The 22283-nt window shown below is 37.5% G+C and overlaps 1 protein-coding gene across 2 annotated transcripts; it reads right to left on the reverse strand.

Annotated features, from left to right (window-relative positions):
• Positions 1 to 3516: 3516 nt before the first annotated feature.
• Positions 3517 to 21589, reverse strand: mst1rb (macrophage stimulating 1 receptor b). 2 transcript variants are annotated; one of them, XM_089125177.1, is made up of 21 exons: positions 21340 to 21589; positions 18629 to 19920; positions 15686 to 15862; positions 15481 to 15603; positions 15174 to 15344; positions 14278 to 14438; positions 13928 to 14066; positions 13648 to 13784; positions 13035 to 13214; positions 12843 to 12942; positions 11511 to 11729; positions 11123 to 11269; positions 10877 to 11030; positions 10618 to 10710; positions 10013 to 10225; positions 9449 to 9529; positions 8882 to 9063; positions 8556 to 8665; positions 7347 to 7512; positions 7132 to 7268; positions 3517 to 5302 (listed from the first exon to the last, which is right to left on the reverse strand). In XM_089125177.1, the coding sequence occupies exons 2-21, from the start codon at positions 19826 to 19828 to the stop codon at positions 5071 to 5073; spliced, it is 4122 nt and encodes a 1373-aa protein (XP_088981303.1). In that variant the 5' UTR covers positions 19829 to 19920; positions 21340 to 21589; the 3' UTR covers positions 3517 to 5070. The 2 variants fall into 2 exon arrangements, with proteins under 2 accessions (XP_088981303.1, XP_039529640.2); XM_039673706.2 differs by lacking the exon at positions 10618 to 10710.
• Between the last annotated feature and the right edge of the window lie 694 nt (positions 21590 to 22283).

Below are 22283 nucleotides of genomic sequence, written 5' to 3' on the forward strand. Positions count from 1 at the left end.
CTTGTAACCACATCCACAAAGCGCCCACGCCCTCAGATCACTTTGCTGTGGTTTCAAGAGGTAAAAACGATTTAAACATTGTTCGTTTTCTCACACAAACCACTCGTTTCGTGACGCGTCTTAGACCATCAATGTGTACTTACATTTACGAGTCATTAAATCATGTTTAATTTGGACTTCTCTGTGCATGCTCTTTGAGGTGGTGACCATAGACCTGCATTAGTAGACTGATACACAAACGGTTTGACCTAAAAATATCAAAATTTAAAATACTGCGGAAACAAAGACACCTACATCTAAAGCTAAAACATACCAAAAATTAATTTCAAAGTGAACTATCCCTTTAACAATCACATCGTTTCGTTTGTTTCTTCATGCATTGCAAATACAATAACTGCTACCAGTCTGTTTCAGAATCATCACAATGACTAATTTGAGGACGCCATCACAAATATCAATTTTAGATGATATTCTAGTTAATTCAATTTAAGTTCCTTTTTAGTTACATTGTGTTAAATATATCAGACGTCCTGATACATATATTTCCCTCCAATCTCCTATATACGAAAAATAAACTAAATTCTGAAAAGCTTCAATTGACATGCAGGATGCTAGAGGATTTTTTTTTTTCATTGAGGCGCTGACAGAAGCTCCAGCAGAGTGAGTCTGGGTTTATTCAGGCTTTACTTCTCCCAGCACCATATAGAACTTTTGTTTTGGTGCTCAGTAATGAGTGATTCAGAGCAACACTGCTGGAACAGATCCCTACGGATAATAACCCGGACCTGGATGTGTTTTCAAACTCTCACACATGCCGGAACGTCTTTGATTCTCTCCCCCTACCTCTCTGTCTTTCAGAGTTTGCTCTAGAGCTGTCTCTGTCTTGGACACAACCACCAAAACCTTTTTTTTTTTTTTTACTCAACACCCTTATTGATCTCTCTTTCTAATACCAGCAGCATAAATCTTTCACGTCACCTGACCAGATTTGTGAGCTGCCTTCCTAGAAAGCATTTTATGGAGCTCAACACTGCAAAAAATTACTTCAGTTAAATTTTTCAGTAAAAATATCCTTAAAACAAGATATAACCAGCAGGGGACTTCGGCTAACATTCTGCCAAGGTTTTCAAAGTTATGAACATTCCAGAAATAGATTGTTTTAATAGATTGCTTGTTCAGTTATCTGGTCTTTAATAGCCTAATGTTCAGCCCGTTCTCATCCCAAGGCGTCATCTAACTGACGCTTTTGACCATGCGTCAACATCCGATGCACATGGCACCCTTTAGCGTCAATATGAGACGCGCCTCCTAGTGGTCTAACCCTAACCCAGACCTAAACCTCCCCGCGTCATCAAACTGACGCTAAAGGTTGCCATGTGTGTCGGATTTAGACGCATGGTCAAAAGTGTCAGTTAGGATGAGAATGCGAATGTTCTCCAAACATTAAAATAAAAACATAACTCATGTTTTAAAAACATTTTTGTTGGACGTTTGTCTAGCATTTTAAACGGTAGCCAACTTCTTGTTTCAGAGAACATTCTAAAGTAACGTTCCCACAATGTTTGCGCGATGATGAAACGGAATGTTCACGTGACAAAATAAATGTTTAAAAAACGGACCTTTTGAACTTTCATAACTTAATGGGAATGTTAGAGGCTCTTTAAACATATATTAACTGGGAATTTACTAAAGCAAAATTCTGTAATCTTTTAAAATATATTTAATAGCATGTACAGCTATTTATTTTTGCATATTATTACTGTAGCGATCATCAGAATAGCTTTCGCAGGCAATTTTAAAAATCTTTTGTTCAAAAAATAGGAAGCAAAATTCTATCTTATCTGATAACTGTCTATATGCAGCAAGATAGTTCACTGGGATGTGGAACAGCTGAAGCATGTGATTTCTACTGTATACCTCAACAGATTGTGTGCGCGAGTGTGTGGTGTCCTGGTATTCCCTACTTTATGGGGGTAATACAGTTATTTCTTCCTTGTAAGGACATTTTTTGGTCCCCAGGGGGAAAACAGCTCATAAATCGTAAATTGTTTTAAAACATATAAAAATGCAGAAATTTCTGTCTGTGATGGGTGGGTTTAGGGTTAGGGGATATAATTTACAGTTTGTGCTATAAAAATTATGTCTATGGAAAATCCCCATAAACACGAAAACCATATGTGTTTGTGTTTCAGGAACACCCTACATTATGTGGACAAAATGTCCCCACAAAGGTGGCAATACAAAACAGCTTATAACCCATGTTTTTTTTTTGTATTTTGCGAATATAAAAATGCATGTTTGTCTGTGGTGGGTAGATTTAGGGTTAGAAGATATGTCTGTACACTATAAAAATCATTATGTCAATGGAATGTCCTCATAAAGCATGAAAACACAACGTGTATGTGTGTCTATGTGAGAGAGTGTGTGTAAAGTATGTGTCAGTGAGTGAGTGTGTGTGTGTGTGGATCTAAATCCGAGCTGTTAGAACATGATGAAAGGGTTCAAGGCTGCAGGTTGCGACTATGCGGCGAGAGCAGCCTGTGTCTACAGCTCACTATTCATCTCACCCAGTAGGAATTTTCTTTCTCCCTCACACACACACACACACACTTTTGACACTGGTGCAGATATGAGCTCACAATCAAAGGCTGCATCTTCTGGGAATTTACTTTGGTTCTTTTATCTTGTAACAGAGGAAGTGAGCGAGGGACATGGGAGGGAAAAACAACGTTATGATGTTTGTTTCCTTCTCTGTTTTATTTGTATTGGCTTCTGTTGTTGGAATGAGACTTACTACCTCTGAACCTTGAGTTTTTTGTGGCTTTTTGTCGACTTGGATCTCTCTTTTAATTCTCTGCATGCTTCTGTCTGACACTGTCGGCCAACAAGTTTTGCAATTGTACAGTCAATTCAGTATTGCAGGTTTTATAGTCGGTGCATTACAAGTGAATAAAGGATATGCATAACAGACAGTGTAGGAATCATATAACGTTAGTAAAACTACCATACAGTGATATTGAATGACTCACATTCTTCTCTCTCTCCAAAAAAAAAATTCACATTGCTTTGAAAATGATTAGTGGACTGTAAACTGCATAATTATATGAGGGAATCATAATTAGTTTTTTGTTTTGTTCATTTTGCTGCAAACTGAGAAAAGCGCATCCCATTTAATATTTGCTCCATCACGAAAAGGCTTTTACTGACCCCTAGTGTTCAATTCTAGCACAAGCTCAAAGGTACAGTGTGTTCCCTTTTATGATTTTAAAATATATTTTTTCTACCCCACTTTAATATTCAAAGATACACATTATATCAGGGTCTTCCAAAAAACATCCTGGCCAGACAAAAAATTGTACAATGTACAGACCCCTTGTCATTACATCAGAACAAAATCCTTTTTAATATACAATGTATAAAAGCATTTTTGGTTTAAATATGCCAATAACTATTTAATCAAAGTACGTTCTTTGAAAAAACATTCAAACAAAAGTATTACCCAAGATAACTCAAGTATACACTAATCCCTGGCACCTTTGGCAAAATTGGATTTTATTTAGAGATGTGCGTCATAGATGTCAAATTCTCACTCGTTTCTACAGGCTCTATAACTGCAGCACGGTGATATATTCAGTTCAACACCTTTCAGTGCTGACTCATCCCAAACATTGTGCACTCAATCCCTTTTCTGTACAAGCATCTGATATAATCACAAACCAAACATCAAGTTAAGGCCCACTGATTACAGCCTATCTTTAAAATGAAGTGGTGCAGATATAGACCTATATGTACATAGGAAAATACTGAAAATTATTCACATAAAATGTAGTTGTCTCATAAATAAAATAAACATCCTCTACAACTGAAATAAATTCTAGTGAGGACAGTGCTTGAGTGTGAAACAAATGTGTTAAGTGCTGTTACGGTCATTGCTGACTTGATTTCAAAAGCTTCATTAACAATACTGCACATACAGTACAAGGCCAGAAGTATACTAACATACATACAGTATTTTGGCTCTATGGCGAGCGTTTTGCTTTGTTAAATGCAAAAATAACGTCATATGATATGAACTACACATAAATGTAACTTAGTTTGATAACATTTTGTAATGGCTATGACGATGTTGATATGTGGTCTTGGTGGAATAGATCTGCAACACCGCTATATACAATTGGACAATACATACATGTATGTAAGACATACTGCTGCTGTACATGACTTACCCGTAGCAGATCTAGACAGGTGGAGCTGGGGAAGATGGAGGGTTTCTGAAAGTGTGCTGCGCTGCTAAGGCAATCGCTAACCAAGTATTTGAAGGTATTTGAAGGCAAGTAAGCTCATTGGCTACAGATACAGCAGGAACCAATCAGATGTGCCCTAAAGAGAAGGATATGATTGAAAGTCTGCACCATCTGGAGCAAGTGTGCCCAACCCTGCTCCTGCCGATCGACTGTCCTGTCCACAGTTTATCTCCAATTCTAATCAAACACACCTGAAGCAACCAATTAAGGTCTTCGGGATTGCTTGAAAATGAAAGGCAGGTGTGTTTGATTTGGGTTGGAGATGAACTGTGCAGGACAGTCGATCGGCAGGAGCAGGGTTGGGCTGGTCTAGAGGTTCATTACAGAACTTTGTATGAGGTCATCCAACTCTTCCATGCATAGGCTACATTATAAAATATTGAATTATAAAAGCCTAATAGGGGCAGTATGTCAGTAATGCTCTGTTTAGTTCCTCCCTCCTTACGAAAAGAACAATGTGGCTGATTGGTCGGCTGGACCAGTGTGATTGGTCAACTGCTTCGGGCACGTTTCGTAAATGTCACAACCCTTAGCATAACCGCACGTTTCAACACACTACTAATTCAACTGCAACTTTTTTTTGTGTATGCCTCCCTCTTTAAAGCACAGTCATTAGGTTTAGTGTGTTTATATGCTTTTGCGGTACTTTGATGTCATACACCGATCAGTCTGCGCAGCACCACTTCAAGTCAAACACACCTACTGCCTTGTCAGCAAGGCCGTTAAAAAGACTCCCTTTTTAGTGAGTATCAAACCAGTTAGCCAATCAGCTAGAGACTGAGCCTGCATCATCTGCATCTGACGAATCATATTCATCGGCAGAGTCTGTTAGAGCGGGGTAGGGCCGGGGTTGGTCCAGATTGACGTATGTGACCTTCAGGCTGATGTAGTGTTCCCCCTCCAGGCTGGACAGGATACTCATTACAGCGGACACTAGTGTGGAGAAGGTTGGTCTCTTCTCAGGGTCGGGGTCCCAACACTGTAGCATAATGGCAAACCTGCAGATGGAGATGAGGGTCAGTCAAAACTCAACTGGTTCACCTCACTTGAAAAGTGACTGGCTTTGTCATACTATATTTGCAAATCAGGAAACACATTCGCTGTTTCCATGTCTGAACTCCACCACCCGCCATGTTTCCACATCCTGTTACAACACTCTGAGTCACTAACCATTCCTTAAATTATGACAGTGTTCCAGAGTTTCCAACTCTGGCCTTTAAAGTGTAGGTCAATTTAATTTATGACTGTAAATTCTAGGGCTTGGTTTTGACACAAATTTCATAACTCGATTTCGATTCACAAGCTTGCAATTTGATTCGATTTCGATTCGATTCAATATTGATTATCTTGGATATCAGTTACAATAAATGGCAAATTTTCTCAAGGAAATCAAATCTATTAGCTAATGCTGTAAACTATGAGAGTCTAGTTGTAGACTAGGCTTCATTAGCCTAATATGAAGGTAATAATGAACTGTTTTGTAGCTATACAAACACTTAAAGTACACTTTTATAATAAGAAGATTTTATGAAATATAAACATTTAAATGGTGGCTGCCAGATTTATTCAAATATGCATTAAATATTGAAGAACATTAAGATATAATCCATATGTAATATGGTGTATATATTTAGCAAAATGCTCCTCTCTAGAGTTATTTTTTCTAGCTGACTAACGAGTTTATGTGGGTTTTCTGAGGTAAATATGACGATACATGATTACAAGCTGTTTAACTGACGTATTTCCATGGTTGAAACGCTGATTTAGCGAATTAATGTGACATGATACGGATTTCGATAAGTTGTACTCTATCTTTTAACACACTTTCAGATGCTCATTCATGTTTATTTGGCGCTGTGACTGGTATTATTAACCCGGAAGAGAGATCAGCGCTGCTGCTTCTCTTGAGCTGAGCCAGAGCGATCTCACGCCACAGCGCTAAAACGTTATTTATGTTTTTGAATTTCTAAAGAAAATGGGCGTAATTTGAAATTTGAGACTTTGTTTCATATTATAGTAACAAAGGACAAAGTCGATTATTGCGATTTTTTGGATGCGCGCAGCCGCGATACAATGATCCATTCATTCAAATGAAACAGGATGTCTAATCGATTCTTGAGATTTAAGAATCGATATCGGTTCGTAAAGATGAGAATCGATAAATATCAAGAAATCGATATTTATTACCCAGCCCTAGTAAATTCGTCAATCAGATTAGAGAACTAGAACTAACTGTTGTGTGTGTATGGGGCTTTTGTAACTATATCCAAGAAAAACAAAGATAATACTTTTTTGGTTTGCTTTAAATATCTAAAACTAAAAACTCTTTTAGAATATCCCCAGACATATTTTTAACAGTTCAACTGTGGCTAAAAGCTAAAAGTTGGGTTAGGGATTGCTGGAAATTTTGCAGCGTCACTTGATGAACATTAAAAACTATGTTGGTTTTTAAATATCTCCCTCTGTCGGAAAGTGAATGATGATTAACTCTCTGAGTGTAGTGCTTGAGGTGATGGATAATTGAAGAGACATTCACAATAACCTTTCGATTGACCTTTTCCACCGCTCTGAATACTGAGTAAGCTCTAAACCCTCTGAACCTCAAATGGTGGAAAAACACTAAACGGACTGACAGCTGCTTAAAACCATTGCAATTCCAAAAGGCCATGTCACTCTTGTGGAGCAATGTCTAAAAACAAGTGGAAGAATGGAAAACAACTGCAGCCTGTGTAAGCCAAACTTTCTACAATACACCAACATTATCGATCAACTAATAAAAAGCACGTTGGAGTATAAGTACATCCTGTAGAAAAATAGAGAAACTTACAGGGGACCTGGACAATACTGTGGCTGAGGCAGCCGTCGTCCCTTTAAGAGGTAATGTGTGATATCATACGGGTCAACTTCAGGGTACGGGCTGGCTCCTCGTGTGAGCATCTCCCACATCAGGACCCCAAAAGACCACTGCAGTCAAAGACAGAATAAAAAGTTGAGACATACTTACTGTAATCCAGTATTGCATATTTTATTTTCATATCTCACCACATCTGACTTGGTCGTGAACTTCTGCGTCTGCAGGCTCTCAATGGCCATCCATTTAACGGGTAATTTGGCTTTCCTGTGATCCTGGACGCTGTAGTACTCCTTCTCAAGCACATCTCGAGCCATTCCAAAGTCTGCTACCTTTACGGTGTAGGATTCATCAAGCCTGAGAGAGCATTGGTTGAGACCTTTTATCAGTTTGTAGCCCTTAAGGCCCCAATATACTAAGGGCGTAAGTTCTTTTTCGTTCTTAGCTCAGGGGTAAAAAGATGTATGAAATACCTGAGCAGTTTTATGCCGTTAGCAAACATCATGATTACAGTACGCCGACTACACTGTTGACAGCGATGTTTAGATTAATATATTAATATGTGCTGCATGGTTTCCAGCGGTGAGAAAACAGCAGTTAAGAAAGCATCTGATCATAGCGATGTGGAAATGTCTTTCTTCTTTCAGCCAAACACAATCGTGTTTATCGAGTTATATTAAAAATATCATGGCTCTTTCAAGCTCCCATACAGCTTCAGGGGGTTAATAAATGCCTTCTGAGGCGAAGCAATTTTTAAAGAGAAATGTCGGAGGAGCTTGAATTTGTTGCCCAGCCCCATTTGTTTGAACCGCGAGATGCGTCTACTCAATGAAGTTTACGCTTGACGCCTAAGTCCTACGTCATACGCCATAACTCGACTCTCTCGTGAACGCATGGATGGACGTTACCGGAAGCTAGTGATTACAGTTTATAAAGTTATAATTATGGATATTTTTCTTACAAAAACACTTCAATCCAGAAAGCCTTTCATTAATCCCCTGAAGCCGTATGGATTACTTTTATGATGAATGGATTTGCTTTTTTGGGCTTAAAAAACTGTACCATTCACTCCCATTATAAAGCTTGGAAGAGCTTGGATATTTTTTAATATAACTCCAGTTGTGTTTGGCTGAAAGAAGAAAGTCTTGAGGGTGAGTAAATTATTCGATAATTTACATTTTTGGGTAAACTGACCCTTTAATCAGAACGGACCAATAGTAGTTTGAAGGTGTTTGAACATTTTTATTGAACATTTGATTGGCAAGCTGTTTCAAACTCCCAAATCAAAAATTTGTTTGGGCCTGATTTTGTTTTCGAAACGACGTCACATCACAGTTTTTTCTTCGATTTCGCTTGAAATATATAAGGATCTTAATTCATAATCTTTGTGCAAAACTCACATGCAATTGCGTGCTGCTAGATCCCGGTGAACGAATTTCTTTTGTGCCAGATACTCCATTCCTTTAGCAACCTGGAGTCCAAAGCCAATCAAATCCTTAACTGTGGGATTCTAGGATAAGACAACAAGACTATATAAGACTAAAAAAAAACTGACACAGTGAGTTTGTGTAATCTTAGGCAACATCACTTCCTGGAACTTCTAAGGTTATGAGCAGTGCAGGAGGTCATGTTGTGAAATCCATCCACAAATACAAACCTGTTTATTTGGTGTAAGGCAAAATTTATGCATATTTGATGTGTCTGAGTTCACTTTCTAGCAACTGACCCTCTTTTCACAGCGAATGAAGTGACGCAAGTCTCCGTGTTTCATGTAAGGTAAGACCACCAATGGAAGTCCCTCTTCGGGAAGCAGGATACCCAGAAGAGAGAGAACATTACTGTGATGAAATCCCTTCATCAGAATGCCCTCTTTCAGAAACTGCTCCACTTCTTCCACATCTGTTATTCCTACCACAGAGAAAAAAAACATGTCATGCAAGCATTTACATTATATATTTACATTTAGAGATCAGTTTTCTAAAAAAAATTATCTTAGATGCATGATGTTGTTTGAAAACAAATGTTTTGAATATTTTGGAATGAAAATAATTTTTTCATAAACTATTATTTATGCATTTGCATTGAAACTTGCATTGTGTTCAAGGTACGGTAGACATTTACTCAGGGATTCGAACCCATGACCTTGGTTTAAGCAACAGGAACACTGCAAACAGCTAGCTAATTTAAAGGCAGCTCATTGTGAGAGATAAATGTTTTTCATCAGGTAGGTCATCCCAAGAGTGCAGTTCAGATTTTCAGGAGTATTTTTATGAGCCATTGAGGAGTTTCTTACTGTTGAGAGATTTTACAGCACAATGGATTTCTCTGTTGTTGTGGTCAGTGAGGTAACCATGGTAAACTGTGCCGAAATGTCCTGCGAAAAAAAAGCATGTTTATTAATCTTCAAGTTCAAAATAAAAATGACCTTATTCCCTTTTTCAGTAATTGCATTTTTTGAGAAATGAAGCAATATCAAGTTCTAAACCCTGGAGTTTAGGGTCAGTCATTTTTTTTAAAAGATATTAACAGAAAAGATGCATTAAATTAAAGTATCAGTAAAGATATTCATAACGTTTAAAAAGATTTCTATTTCAAATAAATGCTGTTCCTTTGAACGTTCAGCATAATCAGCATATTAGAATGATCGAAGACTGAAGTAATGATGCTGGAAATTCATCTTTGCATCACATGAATAAACTACATTCTAAAATGCATTAAAATAGAAAATAGTTATTTAAAATGATAAAAATATTTCACAATATTTCTGTTTTTACTGTATTTTTGTGACCCCAAACTTTCTAACGCAAATATATTGAACTTATTTGGAGCATTCAGCATACTTGATTTATAAGCATACCCTTTCCGATGATCTGGTGGTGGTGAACCTTGAGCATGGAAGCTGGGATCAGCACGTCCTTAACCTCCTCCAGAAGCTCAGGGCGGAAACTGGTGATGGAGATCTTCTCTGGGGGCATTAGAGGGGTCAGGGTTGTGTCCAGGGTGCCTGTGTAGGCCAGGCTTGGGAACGCCACGACCCCAGCGGGTGCAATGATGGTTGTGACGGGCAGTTCTACAAGGAGCAGAGAAAAATGGAAGTGCTTCCGAAATATTTTTTAGCCTTGAAGTAAATGTTTAGACCTAATATTTCATGTTAGGGTTGTGCTCTTTGTAGGACACATACTTTATTTGAAATTTATATTTCATAAGATATATAGATTTATATATAAAGTCATAAATTAAGATATATAATGTTTTTTTTCTTTTCTTTTTCTTGCGCATGGAATTAGTATCAGAACCCAACCAGAACTGTTCCCCCATCCCTAGTAGAAAGCATTCAATTATATAAAACTTATATTGAAAAATATTCAATAAAAAATATGAAAACGCTGATAATTCAGAGATCAGGATCGATCATTATGATCTTTTTTTTAATTGATTGCTGATGTGAAGGTGTCTTCTCACCACGTCTGTAGTCTCCTAAGGGACTTAAATCCACACTATTATTACGCGAACGACTGTGGGAAAAATAAGACAGACGACTTTCTGCCAGCGAAGCTGTGGATTTAAAAAAAAAAAAAAGAAGAAAAAAAGTATTGATAAAATCGATAATCTTAACTGTGCTTGCTAAGATGTGTAACTGAAAAAAATGGATGAACAAGATTTGACCACAAAATAAGACTTGGCATTGCTTAAATGAAAGGAAAATGTGAAATGTGCTCACCTTTTTTCTGCTTCCTCAGATGTTTCAACACAATGAAGGCCATAACCGCACCCGTGACCAGAGCTGCCAGTATGCCAAGGACAATACCCACCATATAGTGGTTACTGACCAAGATTACAGTGCCAACATTATGTGTGTACCCATTAACTGTTACCTGGCATGAGAAAATACTGATGTCAGGTGCTTTGGCTAAAGAAAAGGTAAAATTACTGAATTAATAGATCTACACATATTTCAAGCACTCACCTTCACAGGTAAACCCTCACTGGGAATAGTGATATTATTAGGGATCCTGCATGTGATCTCATTATCTAGAACTTTAGCGCCACAGTCAACGTCTCCAACCGTCATCGTGATTGACATGCAAGAACTCACAAGGTTCAACTTCTGATGCTGCGTCATAAAAAAGGTGTATAATCACATACAGTGTCTTTATAGTGAAATACATTACAAGTGAAAATGATTTATCTTTAAATATTATTTAGCTTTTAAAATGTTCCAAATTCTAAAATCCTTTATTTTCAGGTTTTTAAATATGGTCTCCCCATAAAACATTATCAATGCATACATTGAAAGATGATTGAGAGTGAAAAAAGTCAATGGAATAATGTGAATAATGGAAGTCGCTACATACATGCAAGGACACTTCATCAAACCCAGGGTAGAGTCTCAGTATGTGACCTTCAGTCTCAAACGGGATGGGTCTGCCATAGGGGTGGTAGGAGAAGTCTTGTTTCCACAGGCCAAGCACTCCGTCCATGTCAAACGAGAGCTCGCCCTCTTCGGTCTCATCTCGATGGAAGACGGGGGTGATGCACTCCATTCGGGTGGGTTTTGCTTTACCCCTGCACTCCTTCAGAGAACAACAGTACGGAACAAATGTAAACAAGGCGAATGTCAGGTTGTGCAATGTGTCCACAAATATATATCTGTACGCTTTGATACTGCAATCTGAAAACACTAAGGCTGCACTGCAAACGTAAAGATTTAAAACACTTTAATCTTTCATTTATAATCGCAGCTCTCGTGGAAGAATGTTATGAAAGTCTAACATGCCCTGAAGCAACCAACATCAACGCATATGATTTGAAATGAGATGCTTTGAAAACATGCAACTGAAACAGATCCGAGTCCGACTGAATATATATTTAAGGTTCTTAAGAATTTTAGAAGTAGCCCTCAAACCGTATTCACTTTATAGCTCTTAATACTGTAATTGTGGACAAATGTGGGCACACAGGACTCAGGTGTGATCCTAATTTTAATTTATTATAAATGTTATATCACTGTCTTCGATAAAGTTTTGTCTATCCATTTATGGTGTGATATTTTTATTTAGGGGGTATTTTTGAATTTATTTACTTCAAAAAGTACCATATTTTCTATGTAAATTATGCTTATTTTTATGTTTTATTTTTGTATTTTTTTAAACTACATTAAAATATCATTCCAATAAGTTCTTCGAGCTAAAACCTAAAGATGAAGTGACTTTTGCTGTCACCTGGTGTCTTATTTTGGCTTATTTTAGAATGCTCTAAATTATAGTTTTTCCCATTCATTTCTATGGGTGCCCATTTTTGACCCAAATACAAGATTAAGGAGTTTGTTTTTTTTCACCCACTTAACATTGTAGAATTGAGTAAAAAAAAAGTGCGTGTGTTCAGGAGGCAAACTTAGGACAGTATCCAAGTTTTGTACCGCTCAGATCAAGGGAAGTATTTTTTACAAATAAATCAAAACTATTTTGCCCACATTTGTCCAGAATACGGTTTTAGGGTTAACCATTTTTTCCATCCTACAGTACCTTCAATAAATCTTTTTGAACTTTTGAGTTCTGAAAGTTACAGAATAATACAATACCTTTTTATTTTAAACTATTAATCAATACTACTCATGATATATGACCCCTTTAAATAAACAAGGCAAAAGATCAAATATCTCAAGAGCAAAAGTTTACAGTTCATACAATGGAAACAGGCTTGAGGTGGCTTTCTTTGGGTTTAAAGTAGACAACAGTTTTGTAGACAGAGTCCAGATTTCGGCCTTCAATGACGATTCTTGACCCACTGCAATTCAGCAAGATAAAATGTTAGACAATCCAAATTTTTTCTCAGTTGCCAATAAGTAAACAACATATAAGTTCCTGCATCTACAGTACCTGTCAAAGCTGCAATCGGGCAGCACCGAAAGGATCTCAGGGGTCTTTTTGTAGCGGAAGACGTTAGTGGTCACAACACGGGACTTATCGATGTAGACACGGAGCACCACGTCCTTCACCTCCGTCACAGGCTGAGAGACACATACGATGGAGGACAGGTTTCCTCTGGCCACAGAGACACTGAAGCACGAACACCGTTACATATTATGTGAAACAGTGAAAAATTTTAGACCTGGCCAACAGTAACATGCATTTACATACTTTGTTATATTTCACACATTTTGCAAAGCAATTCAATTAATAATGACTGTTATATATCATATACATGTAATACCAATCAAAAGTTTGGGGAAATGTTTTTTTTTCTTCAGCAAGGAGCAAGGACACATTAAATTGATCAAAGGTGATGTATATGTGTATATTTATAATGTGATTCAGCCTTCTTGATCAAATGAGACTTATTTCAAAGACATAAGAAAATATCAGTTAGTATATATTATTTTAATATAATAAATTGTGTTTTAGGCATATTCACACAAAAATGAATTTGATATAATTGGCAGGGCCTCTTCAGGCCGCCAGTTGAAGACGGATATAATGAATACACACACACCTTCGGATTGGACATGTTTCTCCATCAAGTGTAACTTTCCTGTTCTTGCCAGAGTCCAGATAAGGACCTGTGATGGTGATGAGGGTTCCTCCGTCCACCGGCCCATAGTCAGGTTGAACCTCAGTGATGTTTGGAACCTGGTGAAAAAAAAATAAAAAGTTTTGCAAAGGTAATCTATTGTCAACACACATGCTAATGACTATTCTTTAAAAAGTCAAGTTGACATTTTTAAGAGAAAAAAAAATGCACGTTTTGCTTGTGTAGCAAATTAACTAGTTACCACAAAGGTGAATCCAGGCATTTCTGCACTTCCTTCAATAGAGTAGCGGCCCTCCACTCGGCCCTCGTGCACTTTTGCTGTGACGTTCAATGGTTTAAAAAGTGGCTCTGACGTCCCAGAGCGGATCTTACACAATAAGCTGGGCAGAAAAATGACCAGTTACAGTGCATGACTTAAACACTTACCTTCATTCAACCATGTACAATGCAAATATCTTTCTACTTTCCATGAGCATACAAAATCTAATGCAAATATGTATGTGACAATGAAGCTGACTAATTTTTTTTTTTTTTAAATCCACTTTTATTGTTATTCATCATCTGTAAGAAGAGGAAATCAGGAATACTTACTGTGTGTTGTTGCTTCTGTGAGGCTGGACCACACAGGCGGTCTCACCCAGCTTCACCTCATGGGTTCTGGTCGTGATGGCGGGTCGCAGGGGCGACTGGAACTCCCATCCACACAGAGTCATCTCACTCTGACCATCAGGGGGCGCTGTCTTGGGGAAAAACTGAGCACAGAACATTTCCATTCATGTATTATTTGCTAAATGCTTTCTATTACCCTGTGGGTAAACATATATAAACATGTGTGTACACTACCGGACAAAAAAAAAAAAAGAGTCACAGTTTGGATTTGAATAGGCAATTGCTCAACAGTCTATGATTGGATTATTTTTGCCGTGATTATAATGTTTCTAGCATGTTATATTTTGGCAAAAGTTCTTCTAATGCTAATTGATAGAGTGTGTAGCTTTTAATTTCTTAAACAACCATGTAGGAAGAAACATCATGGCTATATTCCATTGTGAAAGAATGGTTGGGAGGGATTCTTGGCATGAAGAATCCTTTTCACACATGAAATAGTCCAGACCTTAAATTCATTGAAATTTTTTGGGAAGTGCTGGAGGAAATTTTACAAAGTGGTTGACTCTTGCATTGACAATACAAGAACTTGACCAAAAAATTATGGAAATATGGAATATGGTCATGATATGTCTTCCTAGTTCCTACATGGTTGTTTAAGTAATGAAAAGCTACACACCCCATCAATTAGGATTAGAAGAACTGTTGCCAAACATGTAACGTGCTAGAAACATTATAATCACAGCAATTATAATCCAATAATAAATTCAAACAGAAACTTTTTTTTTGGCCAGGCAGTGCATGTATAAACATTTATATCCATTCGTTACATCTACAGCCTTGTTGTAGACTGTCCGATTTATTTTCCAATCATATCTCACCTCTGTGATGCCAGGCGGACATGACTCATTTCCCCAGTATCCCCTGCACTCCAAAGCCCAGGTGCACTGACCCGAGCACCAGCCACACCCCATGAACGTTGGTGCGGTCAGGCACATGGCACATGTGAGGAAGTGTCGGCAACCTGGACCTCTCTGAGGCACCTGAATCATCTGCCAGTTATGAATATAGAACTTTTATTAGCCATCTTGAAACTTGGCCATGTCCACTTGGACTGTTTCTTGCATACTGCATACTAATTAAAAAGATTCATGTGAAATCATGGTTGGAACTTTATCTGGATCATACCTTATCTCCAACAACAAACAGTAGATGGTCTGGGGAAAGAACCGCTGCGGTAGACGACACCTTCTGGTTCTCTACAAGGGAGTAATTGGCAAAGATGACCGGGCTGGACCTTCTCAGGACAAGCTGTGGTGTGAAAAGAAAAGAGGTTGACATAATGATAAATCATAGTGGCATAGCTAGCAACTGTCTTGTTTCTGATCCACACCTGCAGGAGTCTCCCATCTGATGTGCCTATATGAGCCACTGTCTTGTTCTCGATGCTGGTGACCAGTATAGAAGTGAGCAGAACGCCTCTCATCTGTCTGTTGAAGAGGTCTACTCTGTAGTACGGCTGAGACACCAGGGTGGGCTGATCTCTGCAGGTCATATTGTGCTCCATGCTCTAATCACACATACGCAAGAAAACAGAGTTGCACTGCTGTATTACAGATACCTGTTTGTCTGTTTTTATAATAGATGTTCTGTGGTCCAGACATTTTAAGTTAGACATTTTCACAAACACTTTCATTCATTTTCTAAAATCAGTCATTTACCCACAGTCAAAAGTTATCTGTATGTTTGTAAATAAATAACTAGAATGAACATAAAATGAAAATAACATTTGGGATGTTCAAAAAAGGAAGAAAAAAAAAATAGGTCAATACAGTCAATTTAAACAAAAATGTATATAGTAAAAAAATAAAAAATATACTGTAGTAAATACAAACTAAATTTGAAAAATAAAAAGACAGATAGATAGATAGATAGATAGACAAAATGATGAATGATATAGGCATATAGATAGAAAAATGAAAGATAGAGAGGCATAAAGATAGAAAAAATAACAAAAGTGAGATAGATAGACATACAGACAGGAATTGAAAAAAATTCAAAAAATTGGATATTCCAGTAAACTAGGCAACCAATTTAGAAAACACAAACAAACTCAGTCTCAAATTTCCTTAGTACTGCGGTGCTCTGTTGAATACTATCATGGTATTCTGCTCTGCTGTAAACTACAGTGAGCTCTTACATCTCTCTGAAGCCTTTCCTGTATTGTTTGCCATATACACTGGCATATACATTAACCACACAACCCCTGATCAACACAAAAACTGTGCCTAATATGAAATAAGCGGGTCTGACTGACTACTTATTTATATAGTCTGATTTACCACAAACTAAACTAGCTCAATGCAGATGCTGTTTAAAATAAATAAATAAATAAAATGTACCTGTTCAAAAATGCTAAATCATCCTTTTGACAAAGTGAGTAATCTGTGTCTCTCATTGAAATCTAAAAAAAAATACACTGTCATTTTCTCCTTTTCCCACTCATTTCCCATAAACATTGACCACATTGGAACAAAAAAAAACTCTTAACACACACTCATACACGCATACCAGCTGTAAACTGTGTTTTTATAGCACCAAACTCGTAATCACACTCTGAGATTTCCGAGACATTCTCCCACACATTACAGGGATATTTGGATTGCGTACAAGTAGGCAGTTCTCATCTGAACACTAAAAAAATTATCTCTGATGAAAACTTCACATATTTTAAAACACTTGCCACACATTTATGCTGTGTGCAATACTCAAATGTACATTAGCATTATAGGCATATACAGAAAAATGTAAAGGTATGATACAAATAAGTTTCTTGCAAATATGCAGTGCCCACAAAAAGAAAAGAGTTTTTAACATACTTTGTACACATCCTCATGCTAATTTTAGGGCACATACCATAATCATGAACTGACACACTCAGAGGAGCCTAAAAGTGTTCTATCTGCCGCATGCCCAAAAATGTTCCTCTAAAATACTCTGCCTTACAAGTGCATTTTTTACATTCAAATTTTTGTAATGTTCCAAAACCTTCCGCAACACTGAAAATCAGACTTTTAATGCTTTCTATAATGAAGAAAATGAAGCTAGAATATCCTGTAAGTGGTTGAGATTGTTTTCAAAGAATACTGCTGTGATACAGAGCAGGGGAACATTAGATTTAAGCAAGTTATTTAACAGATGTTAAGATAGAAGAAGCAGAGCTATTGCAAGCTTGAATATGAAATATAGGCTACATAATAGAAATATATATGGATGTTTAAACACACACTCACAAACAAAGTCTACTTAAGAATCTTAAAACTTAAAAACTGGGGGTTTTAAATTGTTATTTTGCCAGCAGGCCAAACAGGTCACTGTTTTGCAAGTCTGATTCAAGTTTTTAAACATTTCCATGTCATGAGTAATGTCTCAGACGATCAGACTCACAAAAAGCACAACCACAAAAAAAAACAAAAAAAAAAAAAAAAAAAACAGTGACTATAATGCAATATCAACCTCATAAAAACTTGAACTATCTTTGACTAAATGTGTTTTTCCCATTGGACTACAATAGTTGTATACAATAGTATACTTTTAATCCCTGCATTAACAAAAAAATGTTTTTGCATTTTGTGTGCCACAGGCGCAATAACACTTAATAAGTGCTTGAAAAACAGATTGCATCTCTGAGCCTCAGTGTAAATTACAAAGGATTTTTACATGGTTTCTTCAATCAGACGACACAGTTATTGTTTTATGAGTGTAGTGCATTCAGTGCCATTTTTACTCTCTATAGAAGTTTAAACCCTAACAAACACAAAGACATGAGACAGAATATACAAGCAAGACTTATGACCCAGACTGTGGTCACTCAAACTATTTTACAAAACAAAAAACAAAACAAAAAAAGAAAGAAGCAAGCCAATTAAAATACCTTTAGGCTTTTCTTACAGTAATTTGGCAAGGTACGACATTGCCCACTTAGAAAGCTTCTCAGGTCTCAATTTAAAACAATAACATGCGAAATGAGAGAGTGTAATGGGAACAGACTGAAGACGGAAACAATTAAAGCCGACATATGGAAAAGTTATGATGGGCAAGAAATCCAATCCACCAGCCAATTCTTCAAAACCATACGTTAAGTCATGTGCTAAATTTAAACATTGAAAACAGTGTGGCATTTACACGTTTATTTGTGGTGCTTAATGTCATTTTTCCTTTAGAAGTCATAGATCGTTTTCTGTGGTAATCGATGCTTTCCATTAAAACTGGTTCAAAATCGTACAGAATTTACAGTAGATTGTTGTGAACAAAAACAAAGCTGAAATGCACTAACCTCGTGTGGGCAGCTCTCACAGGGCTGAAAATGGCAAAGGCCTCTGGAAAGCTGTTCTGGTCCCGACTTGCAACAGTCCTCCACTCCGTCATCTATTGCTGTGTTTACTGTATCCATCGGAAACGCACAAAGTGCCGAGTCATCTTCAGGAACACCCGAGTCATCAGTTACAGCGAACACACCATATAAGATATCATCCTCTTCCTCAGCACCCAGCTCATCCGCGAGCTCCCGCCCAGCCTTCCCAAAATGGGCCGCTTGAACCACGTTGTAGACCACGTCTTTGAAAGGTTCGCTGACATTGCTTCTCCGTCGCCGTTTGGGCTCAAAACGACACTCTAAAACAATTTCACGATACCGTCGCATCTCCCACTCGTGGCGTGGTAGACGGCCTAGTCTTGTTTGAAAGGGCGAAGTGTCTATGTCGGTTCTCTCTCGTTGGACCGACAAGAAGTAGACAAAGTCCTGCGTGTAAAAACTGTAGATGTACTCAATGCTGTATGTTTGCCATAGAGCAGGCAAAACCGTCAACCCTCTGACGTCGGTGTAAAAACCATCCTCGGTCGCAACTGGTCGGCGTACGGAAATGGACATGCGACCGTATTTTTGAGTCACGCTGCTGTTCACTGTCGCCGCGACAAAGAAGTAAACCGTTTGACCCTCTTCCACCATGGAGACTTTAGTTCCCAAAGGACTAGCGATGCAATCGGGACAGAAGTGCGGAGAGTTGAACTTCTTCCGGAATAAACACTTCGAAGGCCCAGGAGGCTTTCCATTTTCATGGAGTTGATGGAAAAAGCAAACTCCATACTGGGAACTTCCACACGAGTACAAGTACATCAGGAACGTGTCTAGGAGCAACACCTCATTGTCTGTGTCCTCTTGGAAGGGATCTCTTGCGATATCACACAAATTGCATATGTCACACTCCGGACTGGCAACCGGTCCCGTACGGAGTTCCCACAGTTTCCCTAGAGTGATGTTCACGGCCTCGATGACGTTCTGAGAGGCCACGTAGACCTCTTGGAAAAGGGAGTTGGTAACTATGTTCTGGATGGGATTGCGGGTCTGAAAGTAAGTCATTGGGTACGGCACCGAGAAGTCCACAGCGATGGGGGCCGTTGGGGGACAAGAGTCTAATGCAGACATTACAGCCTGTATCCAGACACATGTCACCAGATGAGTGGCCCAATGGACCATGTCCACTCCAGGGTGAATAAAAATGGCTGTGGTGTGTTTCGGTTACCTCCAGCAGGCATCTGTCAGAGAAGACATCCTGAAAACAGGAAGCCCTGAGAACAGAACAAACGGAAAAGAAGCTTTATTTAAAATGGTTAATCAATAGCTCAAACAAAAATGATAATTCTGTCATCATTTAGTAGTCTAACCCTAAGTGATCCTACTATCTGACAAAAAAGGTTTCAGAATCTAAATTATAATAAAATGACATAATGGAGGGAAACATTTCAATGACCACAAATAATTCTGACATCAGTAAGTCTATAAACACCAACAGAGGTTTTGCGCATTCATGTCTGTCTGTGCCTCCAGCTTTAAGTCATGTCTCTGCAAGAGAAAGTCATTAAAGGTAAAAAACAGCTATTTTGTACAACTCGGAGATAACAGAATGTTCTATGTAATATTTCTTGGTTTTCCTCTGAGTTATTTATTAACAGAGCTCATCACCATGTTCTACACTGAGGACCTCTCTAATTGACATTCATGTCACAATCTAGACGTGCTCTTTTGAGCAAAAGTTGCAAATGGTCTGTTCCGCTTTTCAGTCAAGCGGTTTTTTAAAGTAACAAATGAACTAATTACTTTTCAAAATCGTGCCACAGCATTTGCACCGCGGAACAGAATGCATTACATATATAGAATTTATTTATCTTTAAGGAAACAATGGAAAGTATGTGTTTCTTTAAAAAAGATCTCGACCTTAAAATGGATCACATGTCTCTTTTGATTGCTAAATGCAAATAACAAACATACAGTATAACGATGCATAGTTATGACAGAAATATGAATAGGCAGGCTTATCAACTTTTAAAGGATCCTAGTGAAAAACTCCTTTTTTAAATATTCAATTACTTGAATCCAGGCTTACATGACTGCCTTACCATGTGCCATGTAAAACATGCTATTCTTTGTTATATTTGCACTGATAAAAAATAATAATCTCAGTCCCCAAACTTGTAGAACTTGTTGAGACATACAGGCTGCTCAATCAAAGTGATGGATGCTCCATTTTAATTATTTGTAACAAGGATATAAAGTTTAGGCAACGATTGAGCTTAACCTAAGGTTGTTTAATCCATGAAAAGGTTATTTAATTTGTGTCTGATATCACCGGATCAATCCTATTTGTAATGGTTATTGGTTTAAAGGAACAAAACAAATTTGCGATGCTCTGTAACTATGACTATAATTGGCTACCCTTCTTGCTATTTATAAATTCTTATAATTATTATAGAACCAATGATGCTGATAGATTTTATAATGTAATGATGCAGGATAGGGGCCGTGTACAAAGTACAAAATGAACAAAAGACAATAAATTATCTAATTCTTACAAGGATTGATTACAAAAAAATGTAATCTTGTAAATAGGCCTACCTAATTCAATATAGTATAATTTAATATACATATATTCAATAATATTTCAATATTTATTTTAGGATAAACAGACAGTAAGATAAGAACACACAAACCTGTTAATGATGATGATGACGATAAACCAGCGAAGAACAGATCTCAGGACAGATGAATAACTGCATTTCCAATAGACGTGTAACGTTAGACACTTCAACGAGTGAAAACAATGAAAGAAAGGAAACAACTTTCCAAATATTTGAACAGAATATATTGACTTTCGTTTATACATAAAACCAGATAAGAAACGTTAGCAAAACATTTTAGAGAGCTGTCTTGGTGTTTGGGACGGCTGCTCGTTTCGTTTGATGCACGAGCGCCACTGACTGAAACTGATAGGCCCCGCCCACCAGCATACGTGACTCAATGAATGGAATGAACGCTACTATGGTGACGGCATTTTTCATTAATACTATTGACGCATGCAGACATTCTTAGAGAACGTTATCTAATTCATATTCATTAGCCAATCCTAGTAGGCATAGTAGGAATCAATATTATTCCTTTAATGAACAGAATAAATAAATCTCATTCAAACGTCCATGTCTAATGTAATGGGTGTCACTGTGGTTGTGAGAACACAAATGCGCTACAAACCCTAAAGGCAAACTTTTTAATCTAATTCAAACTGTGCCAAAAACATTATCGATATACGACCATGAATTCTTATACTTTTTGAGTGAGGATTTTCAGAGAAACCTCTCATTGTTAAACATGATTGTAATATACATACAGCTTATAAGTGGCTGACATCACCAAACTTGATCTGAAATCCAAATATCTGGTGTTAATCTTACACTAGGTTACATTGTTAATAATTATCAAGTATAAAAAAAAACTGATTTCTAGCACACAGTGTTTGACTTAACCCTTATGACAGAAAAACTCTTAACCATTCTGCATAATGCTATGGAATCATATGTACAGAATTATGGCAATGTTTTTGGTTGTATTTACATGCATATACATTTGTTTGTGATATGAAAATGTATAGACCAACATG

The sequence above is a fragment of the Pimephales promelas genome, chromosome 21 (genome assembly GCF_988280905.1).
Source record: "Pimephales promelas chromosome 21, fPimPro1.hap1.1, whole genome shotgun sequence".
Lineage (NCBI taxonomy): Eukaryota > Metazoa > Chordata > Actinopteri > Cypriniformes > Leuciscidae > Pimephales > Pimephales promelas.